We start from the raw sequence: 18,200 nt of genomic DNA on the forward strand, positions 1-18,200 counted from the left end.
TTGGGTACCAGGTCCAGAGACAGCGCCTTCACTCATGAGCTCCAGCTTCATTTCTAAAACCCATCACTGGGTTTCATTATTTAACCAGGAGTGAAAAGTCACTGGGGAATTGAATAGTCACAGGATCTCAAGTATCATCACTACAGAGATCATTTAGTAATTGCAAAGAGGAAAATGTACCTTTATAAAGGAGGAAGCTGGAGATCTTTGGAGCTCTTTGCCCAGTAACCAACCATATTATCACTAATAGAGGGACTGCCTGATGTCATGTGCTGCCTGGTGAGATGTAATATGAAGCGCAGAGCACCAGTCACAGAGCATTCAATGAAATCCAACAGCAACTCCAGACCAAACTCAGGAAACAGAGAGGTCAGTGAAACTGCCCAAACACCACAACAAGGTAGTACCCAGACAAGACCCGAAGGTGGTACACAACACATGACAACTGGCCAGGACTTCTTCAAATGCAATGGCAGTTAAGGAAAAACAAAAACAAAAACAAAAACACACAACTCTGTGTGTGTGTGTGCACGTGCGCATGTGTGTAGGGCAGATTCTCTAGGGTACATAAATGACTTAAAAACATAACCAAATGCAATGTATGGACACTGACTGGATCGCAGTTTTTCAGAACTCCAGCTATAAGAGACCTGTGACATCTGGGGAAGTGTGAATATGGACTGGATATTACATGACACCGTGGAAATATACGTTTTCATAGGTATGATCATGAAACTGGAGAAAACTGTCCTTATTCTTAGGAGACTCAATTGAAGTTTTTAGGGAGAAAGTATGATGCTGGCTGTAACTTACCTTCAAATGGATCAGCCAGAAAAAAAAAAAAGTATAAAGAGATAAAGTAAATGCAGCAAAGTGTGAACAATTTATGAATCTAGGTAGAGGGCAGATGGGCATTCATTGAATTATTTTTCATCTTTTCTTTACATGTGACATTTTTCAAGATAAAAACTGAGATGGAGTGGGGAGAGGTGATCCCAGGAAAAGTCGTCCCAACATGAGGACGTCTGTATAGAATACACAGGGAGGCCAGTTCACCATGCCATAAAAACAGCAGGAACTCTTACTTGAGATTAATATTTCAAATCTGGGTAGACTGGCCTGTGATGTTACTTTGGGCCTCAGGAAAAGAGCTATCTATCATTTCTCAACACCAGCACGTTCCTGTAAACCACTGACTTCTCCCAGCTGGCTAGCCCCCAAATCTGTAATGTGACAGTAGGCAGGTAGATTTATTTAACCTCTCAAATTGCTTGCTTTGGTAAAAGCCAATTCGGTCTACACTTTAGCCTAGGACTCTGATGGTTCATGCTGAAGGAGGCTTCAGTTTGCTTTGCCTATATGGGTTTTGAGAGTATCCACAAACACCAACACACACACTGGTCAATACTGACCTTCGGCTGACAGGCAGGCCACTGCCCTGTGCTAGAACAATTTATGATCTCCAGACCTGCTCGGCTCTTTTCCTCTGGGACTTCATTGAGTCCCAGACTATAGATAAAACCACCCAAACTGGAGGTATTGCTTGGCAGTTAGATCATGACAAAGGTCCCTCATTTAATGTACTTCTTTCTACTCAGACACTTAGAGCCTTTCAGTGACATTCCAGAAAACCCAGAGGGGGATGTTCCTTTCTAAGCTTGCCTCTGAGTTTGTTCAGCTTTCCTTGCACACAGAGGGTACCTTGGCTGAAGCCTCTGGAAAGTTGAACAAGGTGATGCTGACACTGGAACAGGCTTATTACAGGCAGATGGTGGCCTATAATAGTATGTTTATGTAGCTTGAAGAATCAGCTACATGTATCAACTGGAAATACCAACTCTCAAGTGCCTGGACTGAGGCACCTGAAGATCCCCATACAGTGAGCCAAGGACCAGGATGAGAAATCCCCATGAGAATCAAAATCCTCTCCTGAGATCTAAGATATATGAGAGGCTTCCGCTAGGTAACATTTACCTCCAAGTAAAAAACACAACAAACTATAAATGGAGGAAAAAGTGATTTTCTGGGAAGAAAAAGAAAAAGACAGTCGTCTGAGGATTCACTGAAATCAGAATGTGAAGTGATGAAAGTACCAGATAGCCTGTCTGGCAGAGAAGAGACCACTTTATTGAATAGAGCTAGTCTAAGAGGAAGAGATTAGTACCCTCCCCAAACTGGGGAAGTTTCAGAAGTGTCTGAGCCCACTGCCCAGTGGGACAATAGCACCCAGAGGGAAAAACTGTGACTCCAAAGAGGACAGGGACTGTTAGTTTCAACTGCTCTGGAGAGATGGTTGGTATTTAAAATATGTTTGAAGAAACCAATGATGGAATTGATAAAGGATGGAGTGGCCTCATCTTAACAAACCAGACCTCCCTGAAGGGCTGCAAGATGAGCAGTCTTATCATGGGAGGCTCCACTTCTGACAGCAGCTATGGCAAAACGAGGAATGGGCCGCTGCACCAAGAAGACTGCCGAGCAGCTTGCAGGTGCACTTCCTTGAGATCAGCTCCACCCCCTTTCCTTTTTCCCAGCAAAGTCCATTCCAAAATGTAAACTCCTTAAGAGATTTCCTCCCCTTCCCAGCCTTGCAAAATGGAAAAGCTCCACAGTTCTACTTCAATAGAAGCAACAAGTCTGAGATAAGAAAGGTCCTTCCCTTGGTCCCAGTCAGTGAGACTCTCTTTGGGCAGCCATCTGCTTGTAGGTGGGGGAATAGGGCTCTCGATTCATGTCCATGCCTATGGCAAGGGAAGACACATTCTAGCCTTTCCAGCTCTTCCCCTCATCACCCCTATTCTTCATTGTCCCAGAACCCATTACCACAAGCTCTCTCCATGTCTAGCCTAACACTGAGTGAGACACTGCTTCCTAGTCCCACCTTTGTATAGAGAAAATACCAACTACAGTGGGATTTGCACTTGTGCTCACTAAAGATTAAGTAAATAAGTGACTGTGTCCCTCAAGACCTGCAGGGCCAGCACCGGTACTCTGAACACATTCAACCCTGCACACTTCTCAGCTCTGAGCAACTCTGCCCTGTCATAATCACATTTCCCTCTGTGAGTCGCAAGTATCAAATCCGGGGGAACAAGTGGGACCATCAGCATCAATTAATCCCATGAAAACAGCCAGGGCTCTGCTAAGAAATCTTAGGTTAGGGAACAACATAAAACCTAAGCCTGGAGTTCCTTCAGAGAGAAAGGAAGGCCAGCAGGAGCAGAAAGAAGTGGAAAGGGGAGTGCAGACCCACGTACAATGTCTTAAACGCACATATATACAATTCATGTGCCCAAGTCAACAGCTGATTTTGGCTAAGTCATCAGAAATTATTACTGTGGGAACAAGTGGCTATTTGTTCAACAGGGAAAACAGCAAGACAAGTAGAGACTGAAAAGCAGAGAAAGAGTAGCAAACATATACAGTCTGGGACTTGCTGCAAGACTTATGAAGGCCGGACGACCAGAAAAAAAAAAAGTGGTGTTCAAGAACAGCCTCTTCAGGAGTTCCCATTGTGGTGCAGTGGTTAGCAAATCCGACTAGGAACCATGAGGTTGCGGGTTCGATCCCTGGCCTTGCTCAGTGGGTTAATGATCCGGCGTTGCCATGAGCTGTGGTGTAGATTGCAGATGTGGCTCGGATCCCGCATTGCTGTGGCTCTGGCGTAGGCCGGTAGCTACAGCTCTGATTAGACCCCTAGCCTGGGAACCTCCACATGTCGCGGGAGCGGCCCAAGAAATGGCAAAAAGACAAAAAAAAAAAAAAAAAAAAAGAAGAAGAGCCTCTTCAAGAGTTCCTGTCGTGGCTCAGTGGTTAACTAGTAACCATGAAGATGTGGGTTCGATCCCTGGCCTAGCTCAGTGCGTTAAGGATCTGGTGCTCCTGGGGCTGTTGTGTAGGCCAGTGGCTGCAGCTCCGATTCAACCCCTAGCCTGGGAACCTCCATATGCTGCAGGTGTGGCTCTAAAAAGACAAAAAACAAAACAAACAAACAAAAAACCCCAGTCTCTTCAGGGTTATCTAAAGCCTGGGAGAATTCACCCAAATAAACCCTGCATCATAAACAAGCAAAGCTGCAACTCTGGCAACTGGACGCTACATGACACAAGCACACACCACCAGAATCCTTCCCAGATGCCAAGGAGCATACTTTCTGCAGGAACTTCCCACTCTGCCCACGTGAACACAGTGGGGAAGTTTTGAGAACAAGTCATTTTGGAATTAATGCTTCTGTAAATATTTATGACCCCTCCTTCCTCAAAAATGCAATCATAAGGGCACTAGACTTCTTGTTACTTTAATAAAGGATATGCATTAAGAAAACAATATAATCCCTCACCACATGGCATACATGACATGCTGGAACTTCTAGTTTTCCAAAGGCAATCTGGGACTTTCTTCCCCCTCACGAAACTCTGAAGGAAGGTCCCCTGGTGACTTAGCACAGGGATTCCAAGACCTCCTCAGACCCTGAATCTGTTTCTCCATTAAGCTCCTAAGTTGCCCAGGTCTCTAGGAAAGGAAGGATACTTGAAATGCAAATAAAGGTGGATTGGGAGAGAGAAGAGCCAGGGGAGACTTGAGATGTAACTTAATTAGCAAAGCTTGGGACATATATGAAACAGGTGGGCCTCTTCAGGGAAAGGAGAGGAAAAAGGAGATGTGGGGAAGAAGGCAGTATGGGTGAGTCCTACTCTGACAGAAACAGAAAATTAATCTCGGTGACAGGGGCCGGGAGGGGGCGAGAGCCCTTCTGGAAACGGATTGCGGGGGGCCTAACAAGCCAGGGGCCCACCAGGTGCAAACCGGAGAGATTAAGTCTTGGAGAAGTGAAGGTGAAGGAAAAGACTCATTATCAGACTGGAGATTTAGGGATGAGGATTCAAAGCGCGAAGGAGAGGCTAAGATGAACCTATAAGAGGGGGCAGAAAGGAATATGCCACCCGGGGGTCATGGCCGCAGGCTGGAAATTGGAGTAGCTTTAATTCGCACTGACACGGTTGAGGGGGTCACCTCTGGCTAGAGGCTGCTGCGATAAGGCGAGGGACTCAGGACCTGGGTCGGGGGCAAGAGCTCCCCTTCGCCTGGGAATGCCCAGCCTTGGGCTCGCGGGAAGAGGGCACCTCCACCAAGGGCCCAGGACCCCAAGGCCTGAAATCCTCAGGCAGGAACGCCCCCGAGGCCGGGCTGAACCCGCGGCTCGCGGCGCAGGGTCTGAGGAGGGGCGGGGGTCCCGGACTCACGCAACAACGTGCTGAAGGCCACGACGCCGAGCAGCCCCTGCAGGAAAATGCCGAAACTGTGCATGAGTGCGCCGCTCTCGCAGCGGCCCGCCCCGGACGCGACGGTGGAGGGCGGCCCGCCTGGCAGTGCGCGGCTCGTGTTCCCGGCAGGGCCCTGCATGGCGACCCTGGCGAGGGGCGCAGGGCGCCGCAGCCCGCCCGCCCGGCCTCGCTGCCTGCGGGGTCCGCGACGCCCAACCCAGACTCCAAAGCTGGGAGCCGGTACCTACGCCCCGCCGCGGACTCGGCGCGGCGCGTAACCCGACGTCTGAGATCGCAGCGTCTGATTGGCCAGGCCCAGCGTTGGGGCGGGCTCTGGCTGCTTCAGCTCCCCCCCCCCCCAGGGGTGGGGATCCAGCCGGCGAGGGGGCGGGGTCGCGGGTCTCCACCACAGGTGGAACCCTGTGAGCTGGGCTGCCACAACCCAGTTGAGAGCCCCGCCCCGGCTCCGAGTTCCAGGTCGGGAGGGTTGGAGCAGGGAAGATCTGTGGCTAAACTTTTTCTCCTCCAAGATAAACTCATTCCCTGAAGAATTTATTTAAAAATACTCCTGGATTCCACCCTCAGATTCCAATTCAGTTATTCTGAGATCGCGGGCAATAATTTGCATTATCGGCAAATAGCCTGGATTATTCTGAAGCAGGTCATTGAGTAAACAATCTGACTATGCACACAAATATATTCCTTTCAGCCTAGACGTTTGGCGTCTTTGCTGGGATCAATACCCTGGCCAAAGGCTCATCTTAGATTGATTAACCAAGCCCCAAGTCGACTCCCCCCCCAAAAAAACCCGTAATTTAAACTATTTAAATTTTAATCCAGTTGCCTTTATACATGCATGTGAACATATCCCCTTCTTGTTCATTTTGAACGTGATTCACAAAAGAAAACCAAGTTGCTGGACTTTTTCTCCAGAGCCTCCCTCCACACACGCATATATTTACTTACACCTACCTAACTCTGACTTCTTGGAACCTGCACTCTGCCTCTTCCAGGGCCTCTAATCCCTCTCCACTTTACCTACCCTCTCAGCCCTCTCTGTCTTTGCTCCCACACCTCTTGTTGGTGCTCTCCAGTGCCTGATCTTCCTGCTGATCGACTTAATACCAGTGTATGGTTAGTATTATTCCAGTAGACATTGTGGTACATTTGTTGAACATTAAACACTGTATCGAGGGAAATTTTCCCTAAAGATAGCCACAAGAAATTCCAATTACAAGAGTTCCTGCTGTGGCACAGCAGAAACGAATCCGACAACCAGGAAGTTGTGGGTTCGACCCCTGGCCTTGCTCAGTGGGTTAAGGATCTAGCGTTGCTGTGAGCTCAGGTGTAGGTCGTAGACGTGGCTGGTATCCCGCGTTACTGTGGCTGGCAGCTACAGCTCCGATTAAACCCCTAGCCTGGGAATCTCCATATGCCATGGGTGCAGCCCTAAAAAAAAAAAAAAAAAAGAAAAAAAGAAAGAAATTACAATTACATAAAAGGGTTAAATGCTATCCAAAAGCCTTCTTGGTTAATAGGAATTTTTTTTTTTTTTTTTTTTTTTTTTGTCTTTTTGCCTTTTCTAGGGCCACTCCCACGGCATCTGGAGGTTCCCAGGCTAGGGCTCTAATCGAAGCTGTAGCTGCTGGCCTACGCCACAGCCACAGCAAGGAGGGATCCGAGAGCTGCATCTGCGACCTATAACACAGCTCATGGTGACGCCTGATCCTTAACCCACTGAGCAAGGCCAGGGATCGAAACTGCAACCTCATGGTTCCTAGTCGGATTCGTTAACCACTGAACCAGGAGGGGAACTCCAGTTAATGGGAATATTAACTTGATTTTTCAGAGGAAAAATGCTACTGGCTCCCTACAGCCAACTCTCCAGCTTTCTCTTACAATGCACTTCCACATTTTTTTGTACCTTCACATGCATTCTAGTTGAATGGAATACTGTTCCCTTTTCCTTACTCTATGAACTGCCACTCATGCTTCAAGTCCTGCCTGATCTTCCTCTCCCTGTTGTACATTCACATTACTTTGTGTGAGCTGACCCACTAGAACTTTTCACACTGCTAAACTAGGTACACACCTCTCTCTCAGCTGAATGAGAGCCTCCTGAGGGCAGAAACTGAATTTTACTGACCCTTAAATCCAACATAGTACCTGGTACAAAAAGCATTCAACAAAATGCTTTTTAAATTAAACTGACTTTTAATTTATAAAATTTAAAACTCTCCACAAGTACTGACCATGGGAAAATACAGAAAATAAGGTTAAGAAAATAATAGGTTAAGGGAAAATTGCATTACTGTCTTTAAGTCTAAGAAGATCCCTTACAGGTATGCTCAACAGTTACAGTCCAGTTCAGCGAGAACCAAACAAAAGGATGTGTACTCAAAGCAGAAGAAATTATAGCTGGGCATAAGATTATTAATTGCTTGAAGACACAGCTCAAGGAAAATTGCACACAGAGCTGAAAAATGAAGTTTTTCACAAAGCAGTACTCTGCACATCCAGATGTGTTGGAATCCTAAGGCCTGTTGCTGCTGTGCCAAGGCAAATGTAAAGGAACAAGCAGTAGTCTTCAGAGATCAGGGGTAGAATCCCCAATGCTGGGAACAAGCTTGCTGTGAGAAATTCTGCTCTTCCTATCTTTCCTGAACCACAATTAAAAAGTACCAAAGTCCAGGAGTTCCCTGGTGGCTCGGCAGGTTAAGGATCCAGTGTTGTCACTGCTGTGGCTTGGGTCACTGCTATGGTGTGGGCGTGGCCAAAAAAAAAAAAAAAAAGTACCTAAATTCAGAGGGGAAAGGATCAGATAGCAGGAGAGTGGGAAGAATTCTGGAAAGGTTCATTTTATTGAAGCAGGAAGGAACTTTCTCCTCCCTTCAGAGATGACTCTCTGAGGTCTGACTAGAAACAGTTTTGAAGGTTACTGTGGTCAAGATGCCTTTCTTGCTGTCAAAGAAAGTTAAATATAGCTTAAGACCTGTTTTAATTTTCTCACAACCACTTAAAACTGTCGTAATAGGACACAAGTTTATACATACTCTCATTTACAAACCAAAAAAAACCCACACAAAATATTCATTCAAAATAGTCATTTTTTAATCCCTTGAAGTTATACCATCAAACTTGATGGGAATTATTTAATAAGTATTTTTGTGCATATTTCTCCTTAAGTATACTTTATCCTCAGTGCATAACTTTTAAAATTAAGAGAAAAACAGCAGTCAGGAAGGATACAATGCAATATGCATTTCATTTTGTTCCAAATATGCAGCTTTAAAAAAAAAAAAATAAGGACAATATACATGAAACAAAGTACATCGGTTCCAACAAGTTAGAGAAAGAGGCCTAAGGACAGTGCTGGAACCAGCCAGAAGTCCCACTCTGGCAGGCCTCTGATTGTCTTTAGATACTATTAAAAAAAAAAAAAAAGTGAAAAGGAAAAGAACTGAGCACTTAAAAATCTCTAAGAGAAACATTCAAACTATACTTCCCCAGAGACTTCTTGCAAAAGGAGCTAAGGAACTGTCTAGTTTTAATTTTGTCTAAACTTTGTAACCTCCCTCAATCATCTGTTTTGTGACTTGATTAATCCCCAAAACCTACCCTTATCCTTTTAACACTATTTGCCCACATCCATTCTGCTAATAAGCTAGGCATGCAGTTAGATTAATTAAAACATGTAGAAACCCTTAAGACTGAGTTTCCACACATCCTCAGAATAGGCACCCCTACTAGTAATGGTAGCTTCATTTGACTGGCTAGTATCATCCTTTGACTTCAGAAATAGTCGGAGACCCTTGCTTCTCAGGGTTACAGGTCTGCACTTTACTGCTGGTGTTAAAGATGTGTCTGCCAAGGCTGGGGCTTATTTCCCTCTAAAGACAGTCTTTTGTGATAGGCCATGGCACTAAGACTCAAATGGTGTGTCAAGTCAGAAAAGATATGAGAACAGAGTTTTAGGCCTACTTTTCCATTTTCCCCAACCTCCACTCTTTGTTTTGCTGGTTCTTGTGAAAATCTAAGACTTCTGAAACACTAGAACCAAAAAAAAACCAATCTCCAGTGCACTTATGCTCCACCACCTTCTATACTTTTATCCCTAACGCTGTCCTCAGAAACAGAACCACCTGTGCAATCTGGAATGAGTACAGAGGAAACCCCAGTTGAGCAGGTTTAGAAGCAGACCTCTTTGTATTGAGCTTGGAGTTTAGAACTCTTCTGCCCAAACTGTAAGTCCACTGGTGGCTTATGTAGAGAAATTCAAATTTCCAAAGTATGCACAGTCTCACATAATGGGAAGGAATCATCAAAATTCACTAGCAAAACATTATAAAGTGAATAAAGTCAAGAAACAATTACACTTCTGTGAAAGTGACTGATTTCTTTTTGGCTTTGCACGAGGCTCTATCCTATAGGGTTTCTGAGCCAGCACCATGACCATAACACATGGTTATTTACAGTGGACCCAGGACCACAGACATTCAAATTTTTAAAGGGGATACCCAGTTCCCACTGATACTTAATTTGTTTCATCTGCCTTCTCCATCACCTTCAAAAGGCCAACTAATAACATGGAACACTTTTGAATTTATAAACACACACACACACACTTTTGAATTTATAAACACACACACTTTCGAATTTATAAACACACACACACACACACACACACACACACACACACACACACACACACACACACACACACACAATACAGGACCAGAATTCAAGCCTTTTGTGTGTTTCCACTGTCGAGACTATGCTCCTAACAACTCTCTGAGAGCATCTTTGGGCATCAATTAAATTAGCACATGCTATCCTAAATGAAAGCCTTTGGTGATAGGTGCCAAGTAGGTATATGATAGTTTGCCTCATGTCCCTATTTAGGTAAATCTTACCTACAATTCCCTGATGTCCTGTGTGCCCCCAGAAATACTTTTTGGCTTGAGGAAGGGGGATGGTTCTGAGTCCTATCCAACCTAAGGCCTCCTAAAGTTTTTATTCTGTATTCACATACCATATCAGTGACTGAATTGGTACAAGAGTACAAGTAAAATATAATTGAATCCTCAGGAAGCTTTGGCCCAATGCCCTCTCTCTCACAGAATAATTTTACTTCATGAGAAGAAGCATATAAAGGCCAAGCTATGGACTGGTTTTCTATGTCTGCCTCTATTATAATTCAATAAATAACTACCCAAGAATCCCATCTCTCCAGAGGTTGGTAACTCTCCTTCCCTGACCTCATATATCTATAATGTAGATGCTGGGGGCCACCTACACCACTAAAGAAAGGCAAATACGTAAGATGAAAGCCCTCATTGATGCATTCCCTGCATTAGCCACTCAATTCTGCTTCAGCTGAGAGGGATGAAGGTCGTTTACAAAGGAAAAGAGCAGATTTCCCAGAAGCCCACAAAATATAGTCAAAATGTCATAGCAAATCTTCACGTGCAGTGAAAGGTTTCCTTAATACATTAATAGTATAGTAATAGGCTTATATTGGCCAGTGAACTTCCAGGTTCAGGAGGATGATATAATCCATTCACTTATTCCAAGTCTGTCAATTCAGGATCAGAAATGGATCATGGAAAACTGTCTGATCTTAGGGAGGTTATGGGGCCAGCTGAAGGTGAAATTTAGACAAATGCTATCCCTCACAATGTACCTGTCATAAATTTAGAGTTTGATATCTTTAAAAAACAAAGTTCAGGAGTTCCCGTCGTGGCTCAGTGGTTAATGAACCTGACTAGTATCCATGAGGATGCGGGTTCATCCCTGGCCTTGCTCAGTGTGTTAAGGATCTGGCGTTGCCATGGGTTGTGGTGTAGGTCACAGATGCAGCTTGGATCCAACATTGCTGTGGCTGTTACGTAGGCCAGCAGCTATAGCTCCAATTTGACCCCTAGCCTAGGAACTTCCACATGCCATGGGTGCCCTAAAAAAAAGACAAAAAAACCCCCCAAAAACCAAAGTTCATGTTCCTATGCGCAATATAAAAACATTTTACCCCAACATGGTGAGCTTTATCAGGCTTAAAATTTGTTTTAGAATCATAGGAATCAGACTGTCACAGCTATCCAGTTCCACAACATTATGAGGAAAATGGAATTTAAATATCAAACTTAATTAAAAAAACCGTTTAATGCCAAATTTCCAAAAAATTATCCTCAAGTATGTAATATCTAGGAGTAGGAGTTGGGGGATACCAATTTAATACCTCTTTAATGTAGTTGCCTGATAAACAATTATCTTAGTATTAGAATGCAAGAAATACTAAGAGAAACCCTATTTGTCCAATTTAGAGTCAGCTTCTCTCTAGGAGAAAGCTGAGCTTGAACAACTATGGTGTGAACAGACATGCTGGCCAGGGCCAACTTTACCTAATCAAAGACTACTACTTAGGGCCATGTGTTTCACATTTCAGGGGCTCTGCTCCTCTCACCTGTGAAGGGAGGTGTCCTTAGTTCTATGGTTTCTGAAGAAGTCAAGAAAGAGACAGTATAACATATTCATTGTTACATTTGGTAAATTCATTCTTAAAGAAAATAAATAGCATTTTCCTAAATAATACAACAATGTTAATTAATTCCAGACTTTTTCTGGTTTCAATGATCTTCTTCAAGGAACTCTTTGCCTTAGTGCCTTGACTGCTGAGCTTTCAAGAAACTTCATTATGCAAGATACCCACCCCCTAAACTCTACCTACTCAAGGCTAATTGTTCTAAAGCATTTTATATATGCTTCTCTTCCATAGGCAAAGAATCAATCAAAATTAAAAACTGGATCTCTGATAAGTTCAAATGTATTAACTTTTACTTAAATGAGGCCTTTTTCCAGGTATATCTGAGAGCAATCTAAGCAAAGAGTTGATGCTTTAATATATGGTTTGGTTGGAGGGCTTAAGGTGGTTCATAAACTATCCAATGAAGAGAAGATTCAGATTACAGAATGTTTGTCAAGGTCCATAAAAACAGGTAGAGGAAGGGAGTTCCCGTCGTGGCACATCAGAAACGAACCAACTAGGAGCCATGAGGTTGTAGGTTCGATTCCTGGCCTTGCTCAGTGGGTTAAGGATCTGATGTTGCCGTGAGCTAGTGTAGCCCGGTGGCCACAGCTTCCATTAGACCCCTAGCCTGGGAACCTCCATATGTCTTGGGTGAGGCCCCAAAAAGACAAAAAACAAAACAAAAAAACAGGTGGGAGGGAAGAAAAGGAAAAAAATCACAATCAATTTAAATTGTAATAAATAACCTTATATTTGTATAGTTGTTGAAAATTTACCCAGTTTGTAATTTTAAAACATTTTCAAATCTTGAAGAGGAATGATTAGGTTATAAATTTGCAGGTGAATAGGATAATTTTAAAAAACAACACTCAGCAAAGCAAACCATTTAAAGGAAGCAATCTATGTATGTATCTTTCCTCATTCCTCTTGGCTGGAACAGTGCAGCAAAAGCTATTATTCTACAATAGCTAGCAGCGCAATCATAAGTGAAAATTTGCCTGTAGATTAATGTCAACTTGAGTTGAGTCAAAAGAAACACCTAAAAAGAAAATCAAGTTGTTGAGTGGGAGTTGGACTGTAGAATACATTCAATTTGAAGGTTTAACTAAAGAAAAGTGTGAAGGTGACTAAGCAAAGATGTTTCCGGAATCCTTAACCACCTCTTGATTTTTGTCCCGCCAATGAGGACACACTGTTAAAGAAACCTGAAGCTCTGCATCACTCCCCAAAACATGTTCTCTCTGCTCTGCTTCTACACAGTCTGCCTGGAGACACTGAGAAAAGGGAAATGGGCCTTACTGTGGGGTCCAGGGGACACCTACTGACTTTTATCCAAAGTGAGGACTTTCAAAATGAAATTTTCGTCAGAAAAACAACTGTAGAGAAAAGTAAACACAAAATAAAAGCCACTGAAGTCCCTTTGAGAACCGAGGAGAGAGCAATGCAACTGAAATACCAATAGTCTTTGAGATACTACTTGAAATAGTAGCCCAACCTGGGTCAAGATGGAAAACAATGACATAGATTTCTTACATCAGATCATTTAAGGAAATGGTTGGTGTAAGTTCCACACAATGTTTCTAAGAAAGCAAACAGTTTTTTCCCTCCAATTTCTGTCATAGTTTTAGTGTTCATGTAGCTTCCAAATAGCATCATACAAAACACACACACACACACACACACAAAACAAAAAACAAAACCCCTCATACATGGACATGGCTATAAGCTCAATTATTAACAGAGGTAGTAAACAAAGGAACTCCTAAGAATAGATTTTAAAATGGATCAAAGTGTGACTGTACATTCAAAACCCCAGAGCCACATAATCATCCCCAAAATGAACTTTTTTAATTTAAAAAAGCTTAAAAACACAATGACAATGAAGCACTGATGTGCCTCAGGCACAGTCCAATCAGTGCTGACTTAAAGCTATGTCCTCTCTTTCCAAGAAAAGAGAAAGCAGAGAACAAAGTTCAATCTACAATGGGAAGGAACAGAAAGGACAAAAGGAAAACCAAAAGGGTGCTTCCCAGCAGCCTAGATCATTCTTCTTCAGGTTATACCAGTGGAAATGCTTATTCTTCTTACATGAGTCTTTTCTTCACAACTTTTATTGTTTAAAAACTGCAATTTGCTGAACAAGAGATGACCACACTTTCACTGGCATTAGAGCCACTTCTGTGCAGTTTTTGCTTCCTCTGTGTGGATCCTCCTTCCCTGAAAGTGCAAAGAGAGCAAGCCGACACCTGCAAGGCCCAGAGCCCCAGGACTATTTCAGCTCCACTTCTATAGCAGGGCAAAGGATTTGCTGCATTTGTGCTTCAAAGATACAGCTTACTTTGGTTGTCCTTCTCAGTTGGCAAACTGTTCATAAAAAGCAAACTTGATCCTCTCTATGTGATGGCAAAGTTTGATGGCAGGGCCCAATTTTAAGTCCATGCACTCTTGAACGGTGGGAAGGGTAAGGAGCAACAGGGCCTGCCCATCAATTTCCTGTTAAAGCATAAAATACAAATTATCTGTGATGTGCACATAAGTGGCAGCTCGACCGTGACAGCCCCTGGTTCACTCTGCTTTGTCAAAATCAGAATCCCTGTGCTTTTTTCTATCATTAGTTTTTCTCTTTAAGTAAGTATCACACATTTCCTTCCAAATGCCTCTCATAGACCTCCATACTAATGAATCTTCAGAACTAATAGTAAAAGTTTTACCAAGCATAAGAATCCATTCTTCTCTGCAGAAATTCAGTAAACTAACTAGCCTTGGAACTGGCAACTAAATGTATCAAAGGAAACATCTTTTTAGAGGACTCTTTCTCAATCTGAAAGGAAATATTACCTATAAACTTCAATGTTTTCCAACTCTAACATTCATAAAAATCTGAAAAGCTTTTTAAAGATGTTCAGTTTTTTTGTTTTTTTTCTTTTTTAGCCACACCTGAGGCATTCGGAAGTTCCCAAGTCAGGGACTGAATCTGAGCTGCATCTGCAACTTACACCATAGTTGTGGCAACACCAGATCCTTAACCTACTTCGCCATGGGCAGAAACTACAAAGATATTCAGCTTTGACTCTCCTCAATTATCTAAAAGAAAATCTATTTTAATATTTAAAGCCACAGACTATTTTTTTTTTGGTCTATTTCTTGGGCCGCTCCCGCAGCATATGGAGGTTCCCAGGCTAGGGGTCGAAATGGAGCTGTAGCTGCCGGCCTACACCAGAACCACAGCAACGCGGGATCCGAGCCTCATCTGCAACCTACACCACAGCTCACGGCAACGCCGGATCGTTAACCCACTGAGCAAGGACAGGGACGGAACCCGCAACCTCATGGTTCCTAGTCGGATTCGTTAACCACTGCGCCACGACAGGAACTCCCACAGACTATTTCTATTAGAGCCTAACACATTACATATGTTAATTATTTTTTAAAAAAACAAGCAAATCGTTATTTTGGAAAAGCGGAGGACAATTAAGTACAGCATGCTTGAGTTTAAGCAATCTAAAGTGGCATGGAAACAAAGTCTTAGGAAAAATGAGAATGCAATAATAATCTGCTTCAACTATGGAGGAAGTCAGATAAATAACACACTTATACTCCTAAAAATGGAAGCAACTTTTCCTTTTGGATAGAAATATTTTTTCCTAAGACTTGTAAATAAATTGCAATTACATCCAGTCCTTTGCTAGAGGACTACAAATTCAAAATCTCTGTGATTACCTGGTCTAGGAATATTCTTGCTAATGGAGCACAGTCAGTGGATCTGATGAACCGCACAACATCTGCCACACTCCACTTCAGGGGGTTAGTGTCCAGGTGAAGTCTTTCAGCAACTTCAATCCTTATTTCCTTCATTTGCCACAAGAGAAGCAAACCAAATGGTGTGAGAGCTATTTCATTCTAAGAAAGTCTCTACATAAAGTTATACCCTTTAAGGCAGGATCTAGAGTGGTTTTAGGATGTGATTTCTCCCAGCAAAGACAGTAAAAGTCCATACACAAAAGGTACTCAGGAAATGTTTGTCTTATATAGTAAGAAATATCAATGGACAAATATTTATCTCTAAGTTTTGAGACAAGTACTTTGGACAATTTAACAGAGAAAAACAGTTTATAAATCTCCCATTTGTTCTTTGGTCTATTTAAGCTCACTCTCTGGTAGGGTAAAGAAGTGAATGGAATGGTATTTCCAATGAGAGAAGGCTTAACTAAATTATCAGGAGAAATCATTTACCACTTCTGTTCACAGAATATATTTAAAAGTAGTCCAGTTTTAAATCACCAACTTAAATGCCATTCTTACAATGAGTATATATGTTACCCAATATGCATAAATGAATATACCAAACAAAAATGTTTTAGCCAGAACCAAAAGTAGAATTTATTTCTACAAAACCATATATATTATAAAAAATATCAAAAAGGCAGTTTTCCCTAAATTAATTGACAGGCAACCAAGAAAACTTTTTTTTTTACTTAAAACAAGCAGCAATTCTTTTTTTTTTTTTTTGGTGTTTTTGCCATTTCTTGGGCTGCTCCTGCGGCATGTGAAGTTCCCAGGCCAGGGGTCCAATTGCAGTTGTAGCCACAGGCCTACGCTGCAGCCGTAGCAACGCGGGATCCGAGCTGCATCTGCAAACTACACCACAGCTCACGGCAACACTGAATCTTTAACCCACTGAGCAAGGCCAGGGATAGAAGCCACAACCTCGTGGTTCCTAGTCAGATTCGTTAACCACTGAGCCAGGATGGGAACTCCAAAAGCAGCCATTCTGAGAGAGACTTTCCTTCATAGTGAAACACAAGTTAATTACTAAATTTGGAATCTTTTTTTTTTTTTTTTAATGGCCTTGCCAGCAGCATATGTAAGTTCTCAGGCCAGGGACTGAATCCAAAAGGCACCTGAGACCTACGCCACAGCTGTGGCAACGCCAGCTCCTTATTTAACCCACTGGGCGGGGCCAGGGATTGAACCTGTGCCCCCGCAGCAAGTTGAATCACTGTGGTCTGATTTTCTTTTTTTAATTTTTTTTTAATTTTTTGTCTTTTTGCTATTTCTTGGGCTGCTCCCGCAGCAGATGGAGGTTCCCAGGCTAGGGGTCGAATCGGAGCTGTAGCCACCAGCCTACGCCAGAGCCACAGCAACGTGGGATCCGAGCCTCATCTGCAACCTACACCACAGCTCACGGCAACGCCGGATCGTTAACCCACTGAGCAAGGGCAGGGACCGAACCCGCAACCTCATGGTTCCTAGTTGGATTCGTTAACCACTGCGCCACGATGGGAACTCCCTGCAGTCAGATTTTCAACCTGCTTCGCTACAGCAGAACTTCTGGAATCTTTTAAAAAGAGACCAAGAAATTCAACGGAAGCCTATACTGAAATAAGTGTAATGCCAACATCATTAAGAATTAGCTTCAGGGGAATTGTCAAGAGAGAAAAAAACAGCCACTCTAGTTTTAAATGCGTACCTTTGGTGAAGGAGGTTTATTCTCATCATCAGAAAATGAAAAAGTGCGCAGCTCTCTTTTTCTTCTCTGTCTATCTGGAGGAATCGATGTGGATATCTCACTTTGGGTGGGAGAGGAGGAGCATGACTTTTTTTCTGACATTTCTGATTCTTCCTGGAGTTCATCCTGCTGCTCAGATGTACTGCCCTCACTTAGGGAATCATCGTCCCCTTCATCTGGGTCATCCTCATCTTCACCCCCACTCCCCTAGAGAACAAGGAAAGAGGTTTCATTGAAATTCAGGACAGACTCATTCCTGAGCCACAAAACCACCTTCCAGGGGCCAGAGATCTGAATGAGAAAGACCTGCAGGTATTCTTTCTGTCTGCATTGTAACGCAGGGATCTCTAGGCATCTAGATTTTACAGGTACATACATCACAGATGTCATACCTGTGGAGAGCCTGCTGGGGTATTATCAACAGATGTAGAGGAGCGTTTCTTCTTATGAACAAAAACATTTTTCCGCCTCTTTCTCCTTTTACTGGCTTTTTTCAGTGCACATGCTAAGTTACTATGCCCACCAGGTGGCCTCCCAATTCTTTTATTTTTCTTCTTTCCATAGTAGTGTGCTAATGCGAATGACAAAAAGAAATGAAGTAGTTTCATTATTTTCATGCACCTCAAACCACAAGAGATTCCATTAGCATAGCACAAAATGAGTATACTATTTGATTCAGGTTTAAATTCCATACAATGGAATAATATGAACTGCATACATTCTTTTTTATAGCTGCACCCACTGTATATGAAAGTTCCTGGGCCAGGGACTGAATCCAAGCTGCAGGTATGACCCACACAGCAGCTGTGACAACACTGGATCCTTTAATCCACTGTGCAGGGCCAGGGATCAAACCCGGACTTCCACAGCAACCCGAGCCACAACAGTTGGACTCTTAAACCAC

General features: G+C 43.1%; 2 protein-coding genes across 10 annotated transcripts in view; both read right to left on the bottom strand.

Annotated features, from left to right (window-relative positions):
- STIMATE (STIM activating enhancer) overlaps positions 1-5,552 on the bottom strand; it is a 68,260-nt gene extending 62,708 nt beyond the window's left edge. The window contains exon 1 of one of the 2 annotated variants that reach the window (XM_021068950.2): positions 5,244-5,489. In XM_021068950.2, the coding sequence (XP_020924609.1) occupies positions 5,244-5,403 (160 nt within the window). In that variant the 5' untranslated portion in view covers positions 5,404-5,489. Of the gene's footprint in view, positions 1-5,243 lie in introns of both variants that reach the window. The other variant, NM_001434944.1, reaches the window with a different exon arrangement.
- Positions 5,553-13,613: 8,061 nt separating this feature from the next.
- The window catches only part of SFMBT1 (Scm like with four mbt domains 1), a 155,490-nt gene continuing 150,903 nt past the window's right edge, over positions 13,614-18,200 (bottom strand). For all 8 annotated transcript variants that reach the window (XM_084988557.1, XM_021068955.2, XM_021068953.2 and 5 more), the window contains 4 exons: positions 17,689-17,867; positions 17,258-17,503; positions 15,508-15,636; positions 13,614-14,280 (listed from right to left, as the gene is read on the bottom strand). In XM_084988557.1, coding sequence (XP_084844683.1) covers positions 14,140-14,280; positions 15,508-15,636; positions 17,258-17,503; positions 17,689-17,867 — 695 coding nt within the window. In that variant the 3' untranslated portion in view covers positions 13,614-14,139. The remainder of the gene's footprint in view (positions 14,281-15,507; positions 15,637-17,257; positions 17,504-17,688; positions 17,868-18,200) is intronic.

This window comes from Sus scrofa, chromosome 13 (genome assembly GCF_054392235.1).
Source record: "Sus scrofa isolate SSC_HxYL_T2T_F1_AM1 chromosome 13, Sscrofa_HxYL_maternal_Yorkshire_Landrace_v2.0, whole genome shotgun sequence".
Taxonomy (NCBI): domain Eukaryota; kingdom Metazoa; phylum Chordata; class Mammalia; order Artiodactyla; family Suidae; genus Sus; species Sus scrofa.